This window comes from Neltuma alba, unplaced genomic scaffold, assembly GCF_004799145.2.
Source record: "Neltuma alba isolate B1F8T4 unplaced genomic scaffold, ASM479914v2 tig00003027_pilon, whole genome shotgun sequence".
NCBI classification, from domain to species: Eukaryota; Viridiplantae; Streptophyta; class Magnoliopsida; order Fabales; family Fabaceae; genus Neltuma; species Neltuma alba.
Genome location: NW_021633113.1, coordinates 64,937 through 76,785, shown reverse-complemented (window position 1 = coordinate 76,785; position 11,849 = coordinate 64,937). Strand labels below are relative to the sequence as shown.

At 30.3% G+C, this 11,849-nt stretch overlaps 1 protein-coding gene across 1 annotated transcript; it reads left to right on the top strand.

Annotated features, from left to right (window-relative positions):
• Positions 1-6,009: 6,009 nt before the first annotated feature.
• On the top strand, positions 6,010-11,849 carry LOC114740031 (asparagine synthetase [glutamine-hydrolyzing] 2-like). Its single transcript, XM_028928147.1, has 13 exons — positions 6,010-6,185; positions 7,138-7,276; positions 7,956-8,051; positions 8,156-8,297; positions 8,410-8,600; positions 9,085-9,246; positions 9,605-9,685; positions 9,779-10,000; positions 10,095-10,229; positions 10,326-10,400; positions 10,535-10,621; positions 10,745-10,852; positions 11,378-11,849. Exons 1-13 carry the CDS (start codon positions 6,106-6,108, stop codon positions 11,609-11,611), a joined length of 1,752 nt encoding a protein of 583 aa, XP_028783980.1. The 5' UTR covers positions 6,010-6,105; the 3' UTR covers positions 11,612-11,849.

The window sequence follows — 11,849 nt, the reverse complement described above, 5'->3', positions numbered from 1 at the left end:
TGTTATGTTCAGATGATAGTGATTTCAGAACAATTCCCAACTTCATGTTACGGTCCTTTTCACGGGTGTCTTTTGATTCGGGTAGTAAGGGGTACTTCTTGAATTTGCCTAATTTAAGTCTCTGTTCTATAACTTACTCTCCACTCCAACTTTATTATTTAATATAATCATTTTTGCCTTTTCCCGCCAGGAAAGTAGTGTGCTACTCCTCCGGTTCTTATTATAAGACCCAATTTGACTTTTTATTTGGTCCTAATTATAAGACCCAATCCATTTTGTCTCTTATATTTATGCATTTTTTTCAAGATAATCCTTCTAATAATGATAGTTTTAGCCAATATACTTAATTAGTAAGGATATTTTAGGAATGACAACACTTATTTATTATAAATAACCAACTTAACTTACTTCCTTAATCTCCTCAAATAAGTCAATTGAGTCTTATAATTAGGATCGGAGGAGTATTATGTAGCAAAAACAAGTCAACGGACCTAGATGCGAAATACCGCAAAAATGGCAATATATGCATATATCACATTGGTCAATTTCGAGCTCTGAGGATGCTACTGTAATAATTACCCTATGACAGTGAAGAAATATAATTTGAAATTTCCATTTATCCAAATATAAATATAAAATTTTAAGAATACCCTTTAATTAATATAACCTGGATCTGACTCCCACTTACTCATTACATCGTCATGGCTAGTTTTGGAATAAATTTATTGATGATATTTTAGTTTTCTGAAAAATCTAAACAGTCTTATATGCTGGTCACAAAATAAATATATAGCTTACTTTTCAAAATTATAGAAGGAAGAAAAATGTAAAATTAAACTCAAATCAAACTGAGAGAAGTGTCTCTCTTTAATATCAGAAGATTCACATTAATATTTATACATATAGTAAAGTTGCTTGTTGAAGAATGGGAGTGACTTCTTTGTGTTTTTCTCTCGCCTCATTTAATATGGGTAAATTGGGAGGGGGGATTTTAAAATGGATAAATTTAATGAGTTCGGTACTCCTTCCATCCTTATTATAAAATTTAACTTTTTGAATAGGTTTATCTCTTTTTACAAGGTTTTTTATTTTACCTCCTAATTCAATACATTTAATATATCCTCTTTCTTCATATATCTTGCTATTATTCTCTCACATCTACCCGTTTATATATAGGGGTATGTTTGGAAAAAATATATTTGCTACATATTAATTGTTTTTAACTAATTTTAACTGTTTTCTTAAACCGCGTAATTTAATTAAAAAGATCTTATAATAAGAAATGGAGTAGTACATTTTTTTATGTTAATGAATTAGTTAAAGTGATTTAAATTATGGACCAGAGGAAGCAGGTAAAGTAGAAATCTTTTTTCCAACCCGGGACAAATTTAATAAATTAGTGATCTGTCTTTAATTTTGATAAAATAGTTAAAGTAACTTATACTCTTTCAGTCCTTTTTATAATAACCTGAAATTTGAATTGTCTTGTTTTTTTTTTTATAAAAGCAAAATGACAAAAAAAAGAAGTTGAAAATTATTAAATCTCATATAAGAAATGACAACAATAATTTGTTATTTCTAAATTCAGTATTATCAACATCAAATAAAGTATCGTTACCAAATCTGATTTAGGATTTAGTATTTTCAGCTTCTTCTTTTTTTATATTTTTTCTTATAAAATCTCAATTGTGGTTGTCTGAATAATCAATGCATTTTTACCATGTTAACCCCTTAGTAATTTTACATGTTACATTAATTAAAAAGGTTAACAACTGGACATACTACATTTTTTTTATACCTGTTCTCTTTTAGTTGTCCCTTAAAAAATAAGGACGTGCTTGAAAAAAAATTATTTCTTGCACTTTAATTATTTTTAATTATTTTTAAATTTACAAAATTCGGCTATCTTCTTCTTTTTTTTGTTTTTTTTGACCTGGACATAATTCGGTTATCTGGTGTTTATAAAAAGGAGAAAAGAGAGTATTGACCAGTGGGGGGGAGGAAGCATCTACAGACACCATACAATAATTGTGGCAGTGGGGAGTTGCGGAGAATGAGCGGCCACGAAGTCTCATTGAAAGAAAGAGCGAGAGTAATTGCCAGAGAAATGACTAAACAGAGCTGAGCGATATGACAAAGACACAAGCAAATATAAATCCAAAACGTGGCAAATTGCTTCCGCCAAGTTATGCAATTGGATTTGCCTCGATTTGTCAAACCGTGGTTGTAAACTTTAATTTGTACTCCTCGCTTTTATAAGGAACAATAATCATTTTTATTTCTAAATATAAATAATATTTATAAATTGTTTTAAATTTTTATCTCAAATTTTCTATTTTATTTTTATTAATTACTTATTTTAATACTCAATATATTTATTATCTTATTTTTCAAATTCTCATCTCTCTTCATTACACATTCTCTTTTTTATAATTTTTTATTATAATAATTTCTTATTCTTTTTCTCCTACTCTCTCTCATAAATAACTAACTTTTAATTTTTACCCATTTGCTTTTTTTTTTAACTAACTTTTTTTATTTATGTAATAAAGTCTAAGATTACTTATAAAAAGGGACGGAGGGAGTACTTTTCTAATATATTTATAAGGTAAAAGGAGAATGTTCTTTTTTTATTTTATTTATAAATCATTTTATTAATTTGTCATTCATTTATTATAATGTAGATAGTTTTTTTAAAAGATGTATATATTAAATAAGGGTGAAATTGAAAATTTATTATATTTTAAAAAAAAGTTAATGAAATTTAAGATTTTTTTTTTATCTGTATGAAATATATTGAAAATATTTTATAAATAAAAGTATAGGAGTATACTCTTTCTATCCATTTCTAAAATTAAATATGTGACTCAAATAATTAATTTATATAAAAACTCATAACTTTCTGTCTCCATAACACTTGCAATAAGTTTTTAAATAAAACTTAATCACAATACAACTTTAAAAATTAATATGTTTCATTTTACAGTTAACATGTTTCAATTCTAAATTAACAACTTTCTATTTATGTAACGTATTTGCAGGATTAAGGGAGTAATATTTAATATAAAAATTAACTCACCGTTACTTCCTCTATTGATTTTCTGTATTTCTAGCGTAGACGTCAAGGTTTCCTTGGTAAGAGCTCTTATGCAATATGAGAATGATACAAAATCATAAATTCTTTAGGTTTGTAATAAAAGGAGTATTATAGTCATTTCATACGAATTTAAAATTCCTTTTTAAGTCATGTGATCTGATTAAGGTTTTGATAAATTCAATAACCCAAATAATGATTTGGGTTGCTTATTATTTGGTTACTTAAATATCTTCCTAAGAGATTTTTCCTATTTCTTGACGCTCAATTTAAACTATTAGATTAAATTCACACTTCACTGATGCTACTTATCTTAAGTATATTGGGTGACCATGGCACTTTATTTATTTATTTTAAATCTAATTATAATTATAAATAGCATAAATCAGAAATATTACTCAAGAAAACAAGAATATCTCTGTTTAGCAGCATGATGAATGGAAGAAAAAAATATGAAAGTGGTTTATATATATATTTTACCTTAAATATGAAAAAAATTAAAAAAAAATCAATTTTGACAGTTAAATATGGAAAAAAAAAATCTTTTTATTCCAATTTTTATCATGTATTTGTAATTCTAATGTCATGATATTTATTTTTTAATAGTCTAAAAACCAGAGGATGTCTTATTTTATTTTATCACATTATATTCTATATACTAATGTGCGTGTGTAGGATTTCCACATCCTTTATTTTAACCCCTGATCCACTTTTATTTATATATATCATTTTTAGGAATTATTTATCATAACATTATCAAATTATTCGTATCCAACTCTGTCAAGATTGATGAGTGGTTGCTATGTATGAGAAGAGAAGGCGTCAGTACCCCTGTCGAGGATGGGCCTCAATCAATAAAAAATTAAAAACTTATAAGTATGACATTTCTTTACTTAGATATCACCAACAACAGGTGATTTTCTTGTCTGATATATTTTAATTTCTCTTATAATCGGTTATCAAAGTCTGAATGGCTGAGAAATGTTTTTTTGGATGTCAAAAAGAGGAGTCTCTTCTTCACTTAATCTGTAGCTGTCTTTTCACCAGGGTAGCGTGGTTTGAATTTTTTCCATCATAATCTGCCCATTTTTCAGCAATAGTTAAAAACTACACTGGCTCAGTTGCATCATGATGGCCATTTGCTGCAATGTGTAATTTTCCTTCTTAATGTTGTATGGATGAAACGTAATTTGATACTACATGAGGAGAAAATTACTGATCCTTACTTGGTTGTCCAAGAGATTAAATCTTCATCTTTTTTTTATAATATGATTTTTACATCTAATCAAGAGGTCACTTTTTGTCATATCTGGGTATGTTTCCATAGTCAACCTGTTCAACATTTTATATGGAAAAGATTAACTTATAGTGATTCTTCCTTTGCCTTCAAGTATATGAGAGCTAATCTTCGATGGCCTATTCCGGCTCCTTTATTTGATAAAGAATCAAAAACCTTTGACCTATGGGCTTCAAAAAAAGCATATTTCTTCTTGCAAGCAATCACTGGAAGGAATGAAGGATCAAGCAACATTATCAAACAAGATGATCTTGTACAACTCTTGAGCTGCTTTGTTAGTTTTCACATAGGGTTCCTTAAATCTTTGTCTCCTTCAACGACTTTTGTTATCTTTAATGGCATTTTGATCTTTTCATTATTAAAAAAAAACAAAAAGAGTCTGAACATTGGTTATTGGAGTCATCTAGCTGATATTTAACACCTTCTGAAGTACTCCCTCCGTTCCTTATTATAAGAGACATTTGATGCTTATGGCATGTTCCTATATATAAGAGACACTTACAAGTTGTCTCTATTTTTTTGTGTTGATTTACTATTTTACCCATATTTATTATCTCCAACTCACACTCTCTCTCCCTCCCACTTCTCTTTCTTTTAATAATTTAATTATTCTCTCTCATGCTCTCTCTCCTTATTAATGAGGGCATTTTTGGAAAAAGTTATACTTTTTACACATTAATTGTTCTTAACTAATTTTAACTGTTTTTTTGATCAACGTACTTCGGTTATTTGTCTCTTATAATAAGGAACGGAGGGAGTAATATTTTAATATAAACTTGTATGCTTGACCCTCTCTAGCATGGGTATGTGAGTTTTTTTCACCAGGTAAAGGAAAACAAAATCGTCGTTATTTTAACACCCCTTGTCAATTATAAAATTGAGAAGTTGATACTGGTAACTTATGAGATAAACATGATTTTGGCATGTATATGGAGGGTTTGGTTTCAAATTCATAATTGATTTCTTTTTTTTGGCCAAACAATTCATAGTTGATTTTGAAACACACACATATATATAAGGATACTTAGTGTGCATTTAGATTAACTTATTTTTAAGTGATTTTGTCTTATGTATGATAAGTATGTGATAGAAATTATATCTTGTAAAGTGTAAAAAAAAAAAAAAAATTATTCGATCTCATAAACATTAAAGAAAGGGTAAAAGTATACATTTAGTTTTTTAACTTTATATAAAATTTTAGTTTGGTTCCTAAAATTTAAAAAATATACTTTTAGTCATTTAATCCTAAAATCACTACACTTAAATAATGATTTTTTATAACAGTTATAATTGTTTTGAAAACCAAAATTAATATGCTCATTTTTTAGTATCTTTTATCAATATTTAAAATTTTATTATTATCATTTTTTTAATATTTTGAAGGTTAAGAAACTAAAAATATACTTTGTAAAACTATAAGAAACCAAATTGAAATCATATATAAAGGTAAAGGAGTAATAGTGTGTTTTTCCTCAATAATGATGAATAATACAGAAACAACGGGTAGCCGGTCAGCAATGCATAGGGAAATGAGCACCGCGATTGCAGGAGGTTGTGTGGAGCACTATAAATAGGAGGCTTCATTCCCAACTCAAATTCACACCAATCTTCAAGCTTTTCTTTTCTCTCTTTTATTTGTGTGGAAGCAAAAGAGGGAGAAAAGCCACACACATCAACTTTTTCTGTTTCACTTGTGCATCCAAACAACGTAACCATGTGTGGCATTCTGGCTTGTCTTTGGTGCTCTGATGATTCTGCAGCCAAACGGGCTCGCATCATCCACCTTGCTCAAAGGCAATTTCTTTTTCCTTCCGATCTTTCACATCTTTGTGTGTCACTATACACACACACATCCTTCTTCTCATCCTTATTATAAAACCTCTTCTAGAAGAATTTTTTTCCATCATTTTTGTTTAGATTCTATGGTAGTTTGAATGAGCATTAAATATATTTTTAATAAATATCCATATTTAAGAAGAATTGTGGGACAGTGAAAATTAATGACGTTGGAATTTAGTATAGTAAATAATGATGGTAATGTTAGAAATCATTTGAATTTTATGACAATTTTTGACTATTTTTATTGGTACATGTGAATTAGCTAATAGTCTTTTATAATAAGGATTATAAGGAGTGTATCTATGTGTATATTTATATGTATTATCATCAAATTCCATCATTATTTTTATGCATATATATGTATTATCATGAATTCAAGTTTAGCCGGAATTTACAGCATTAATTGCATTAGCTTCTTTGCCATTTTTACGCAAGCCCGCTGACATGGTTCGGTTTACCCATTTCTACTTTTGGCTAAGTACTATAATAAAAGTATTGCATTTGTATTTCAATTATACAACAACTTTTAACAGAAAATTTCCTCTAGACATTTTTATGAGGTACCTATATAGAAGGAATAAATAGTTCCGATTATAAAGATCAGAGGAAGTATTTACTACAGCTTCTAGTATGATCCCTTTTCAATTACTCTTTTTTTCATTTGATTCTTTTTGTCATTTAAGTGTGTTTGAGTTAAATAACCAATGGTGTTAGATCAACTAGCAGTACAAACTAGTTTCTCAAGAAATTATTTTTTTAAATTAAAGAGGTGCTCACATTTGATAGATACTTAATAAAAGAAAACATGAGTTTAAATAAGTGCAAAATTATTGGAAATTTAATTTATTTTGGTTAATAAATTAGAGTAGGATTGTGATGGAGATGGAAATTGATGAGATGGGTGCAGGCTGAAGCATCGTGGTCCAGACTGGATCGGAGTGTTCCAACACGAAGGCAACTTTCTGGCTCATCAGAGATTGGCCGTTGTGGATCTCACCTCGGGAGATCAGCCTCTCTTCAATGAAGACAACTCTATCGCCGTCATTGTCAGTCTCTCTCCCCCTTCAATAATCTTACTTCTGCTCTTTCTTATATATTATTTATTACCTCCGACTTTTAATATAAAACTCAGTTAACTAATTTAAAAAGATCAATAAAGTTAATCAATTACTTAATTATAACATATGTTACATAATTTCTCTAAAATACTTATGTATATCATTAGATTAAATATCAATTTATAAGTGAGACAAATTAATTTGAAGAAAAACGATAAATATAAATATTTTAAAGTAATTTAGTAACTTCGTTAACTTCTTCAAATTAGTGAAATAAATCTTACATCAAAGATTGGAGGTGGTAGTATAAATATTACCTAAATATTACCTCCGATCCTTAATATAAGAACTAGTTGACTAATTTGAGTAAATTAAAAAAACTAATTAAATTAGTTATTTGTAATAAATAAGTATTTTTTTCGTAAAATATCTTTGCTAATCAAGTGTATTGGTTAAAACTACTATTATTAAAAAGATTGTCTAGGAAAAAAAATAGATAAATATGATAAACAAAATAAATTGAAATTTTATATTGAAGATTAAAATAAAAGTCAAACAAACTTTTATATTAAGGATCGAAGGTAGTATGTGTGTGTATACATATCTATCAACTCGTAATATATATTTGTGTTCCATTTTTTATTTTATATACTGAAATATTAAACAGGCGAATGGAGAAATATACAATCATGAAGACCTGAGGAAACAGTTGCCCAACCACAAATTCCGAACCAACAGCGACTGTGAAGTCATTGCCCATCTGGTAATAATTTTAATTATAGTAATCTAAAACAAACTTTATTTTTATATTTAATTAATTAAGCTTAATATATAATTAATTTCCCGATATATATATAAATATATCAGTATGAAGAGTATGGAGAGAACTTTGTGGACATGCTTGATGGCATTTTCTCCTTCGTGCTGCTGGACACTCGTACCAACAACTTCTTGGTTGCTCGAGACGCCATTGGAATCACTTCCCTCTACATTGGCTGGGCTGAAGATGGTAATTAATTAATTATTAATTATACATATATATATGATCATGAATAATAATATCACTTCATCATCATTAATTAGCTTTGACTAATTAATTAATTATTTAATTATTTGGGCAGCCTCGTGTTGGGTTTCATCAGAATACAAGACAATGCACGAAGACTGTGAGCACTACGAGAGGTTTCAGCCTGGGACTTTGTATTCCAGCAAAGACAAAGGGTTTCGCAGATGGTACAATCCTCCATGGTTCTCTGAGGCCATTCCTTCGACCCCTTATGACCCCATGCTTCTCAGGACATCCCTTGAGAAGGTACATATGAACAAATTCTGTATCATTATTTTGAGTGCGTGTTTGGATTATGAGAGGAGTTTAAAATGTTTTTGAGGGACACCAAACTCCCCCCAACATCAGGAAACCTCCAAATGAAGTGGGATTTATAAGTTTAAGGAGGATCCGTCCACTAAATATAACAGACTACTCCTCTGGTCTTATTTATAGAGCGCAAAGAGAATACATTTTTTTGGTCTTATTTATAAGGCATTGAGAGAAATTTTTTGTATAGATGTACAATTTTACCCCTCATTTATTATTGTGTTGACTTTATTTACATGAGGTATAATGTATATTAAATAGAGATAAAGTTGAAAAGTTATTAAATTTTAAATGAGAGTTAATGAAGTTTAAATTTTTTCTTAGTCTATATGAAACATATTGAAAATAACTTATAAATAGGATTAGAGAAGTAGTTTTTGAGATAGGGTGTCGGCATTTAAAAATTTGTGCTGTGTGACAGGCTGTGATAAAGAGGTTGATGACAGATGTGCCTTTCGGTGTGTTATTGTCTGGAGGTTTGGACTCATCACTGGTTGCTTCCATCACTGCTCGTTACTTGGCTGACACCAAAGCAGGCAAACAGCTTGGCACCACCATCCATTCCTTCTGCATTGGCCTTGAGGTGCCTTTCCTATACACAAATTAAAACCCACACTTCTTCTATTATTATTATTATTATTTAATATTGATCCACAAAAATAACCTACAAATCATTAATTAATTCACAAATCATAAACAATGCAACTCATTTGATCTTAAACTCCATGCAAATACTATAAGGTATCATTTTGTCACAACTCACACATCTATTATATCTACTACAGAAATTACAAACTCACAACTTTACGTTTAAAAAAGACTTTAAGAAGGCGTTTCGTGTCATTAGGCTGAATAAAACCCTAACACACAAATATTAAAGTATTGGTCCTCGGATTCTTGTAATTTTTAACTTTTTTCTTGTTTTGGATTTGTTTGAGCAGGGATCACCAGATCTGAAAGCTGGGAGAGAGGTAGCAAATTACTTAGGAACAGTGCATCATGAGTTCCATTTCACCCCTCAGGTATTACAATTATATTATTAATCAATTATGTCATATGCTAAAATTTTAAAGCTATTAAATTAATTACCTAATTAATTTAATTACCATTTGCAGGATGGGATTGATGCCATTGAAGATGTGATCTACCACATTGAATCCTACGAACTAACAACTGTGAGATCAAGCATCCCCACATATCTGATCTCTCGTAAGATTAAATCACATGGGATCAAGGTTGTCCTGTCTGGAGAAGGTTCAGATGAGATCTTTGGCGGCTACTTGTACTTTCACAAGGCACCCAATAAGGAAGAAGCCCACCAAGAAATGTGCCGCAAGGTGTGTGTGTGTGCGTGTAAACATGATATTTTATTTATTTTTAATTATGTTTGGAAATAATTAACAGAGATAATCGTGTGATTCAAAAATTCAGATCAAGGCTCTGCATCAATATGATTGCTTACGAGCAAACAAAGCAACATCTGCTTGGGGACTGGAGGCTCGATTCCCTTATTTGGATAAGGAATTTGTAAACGTTGTTATGAACATTGATCCTGATTTCAAGATGGTAAGATAAGAATTAAGATTAAATCTTCTTTTTTTTAATTAGTGGGATTTAATTTTGATTTTAATTAAGTTTTGTGAATATTATATATTATACCAGTCTGGACACAGACGAATTGAGAAGTGGATTCTTAGGAATGCCTTTGATGACAAGGAACGCCCCTATCTCCCACAGGTACACAAAAGGCTTCGACTTAATTTCATGGCTTCTGTAATTAAAAATTAAATATCTAGTTAATTGTTAATTAATTGACAGTTCAAATAATGTTTGGGAACTTCTTCATTAATTAATTAATTATGGGTGCGCAGCATATTTTGTGGAGACAAAAGGAGCAAATGAGTGATGGTGTTGGCTATAACTGGATCGATGCCCTCAGGGAACATGCTGCCAAACACGTAAATCTCTATTGATTAATTGATTAATTAATTGTTAATTATATTGGTCCTTTTCCTTTTATTACTTATTTATTTTAAATGATACAAACCTAATAACGTCTCTTTTGATCTTATAATAACTAGGTCACTGACAAAATGATGCTTAATGCTGCGCGTACCTACCCACTTCACACCCCGGCTACCAAAGAAGCATATTACTACAGAATGATCTTCGAGAAAATCTTCCCTAAGGTGATTCCCCTAAAATCTCAACTCAAGTCTCTCTTTTGATAGCTTCACCATCTAGTAAGAGAAAATATAATAAGAACTCAAACAAGTGGGTACGTATTTACAATGTACAAAATAAAATATGTGAAAAGAATTTTATCGTAAAAGTAATTATTTATAGTGAAATCAAATGAACTAATGGTTACCAATGTGGTTGTCACCCAAAAAAAAATTGTTACCAATGTGGGGTTTGTTGAGGTGGTAGGTATTTTAGCCTATTAATTAGAGGTATCAAGTTCAATCCATAAATATGATGAAAAAAGCCCTCACTCTGAGACTCTTACCCCCTTTAGGGGATATCAGTCCGACTGGGTCAAACTAGTTGGATTCCTTATAATAGGATCTAAATATGAGTTTTTTTTGTTTGTTTACAAGGCTCAAACTTGAGTTTTTATCTAAAGGGTACTGAGTCTCTTGATTACTACTTGACCCGACCCTGTTGGTTCATTTGACTAATCTTGTGCTATGGTGTTTGGTTGGGATGTGTAGCAACCTGCGAGGCAGACCATACCATGGGAACCAACAGTGGCATGTTGCACGCCGAAGGCTCTTCATTGGGTGCCAGAGTGGGCAAACAATTTGGACCCATCAGGGAGAGCTGCATGGGGAGTCCACAATGCTGCCAACAAGACCTTAGTCACTGCCGATGTTGTCGACTACACACAAAGCACCAAATCCTCTGCAAATGAAGCTGCCAAAAATGGCCTCAATGGTCACCATTGAGCATCTCTCTTTCTTTCCTTCATGAATGCCTTTATGAGTCCCAACGTTCGAATAAAATAAAATTTCTAATTGTTGTGATGATTTCGAGTCATGAAGTCCCTTTATTGATTAGGAATTATATATTTGAGATTACAAGTAAGGGTGTCCTTGGGTGGAGAAATGTGTGTTTTGAATAAGATTGATGTTATTCTTGGGTTATTGAATAAGATAATCTTTATCTTTCTTTTTGAATTTCTCA

Coding starts and splice junctions, on each gene's coding strand:
- LOC114740031 (XM_028928147.1), top strand. CDS start 6,106: ATGTGTGGCATTCTGGCTTGTCTTTGGTGCTCTGATGATTCTGCAGCC. Junction 7,277..7,955: donor ACAACTCTATCGCCGTCATT/GTCAGTCTCTCT, acceptor AATATTAAACAG/GCGAATGGAGAAATATACAA. Junction 10,001..10,094: donor ACCAAGAAATGTGCCGCAAG/GTGTGTGTGTGT, acceptor TCAAAAATTCAG/ATCAAGGCTCTGCATCAATA.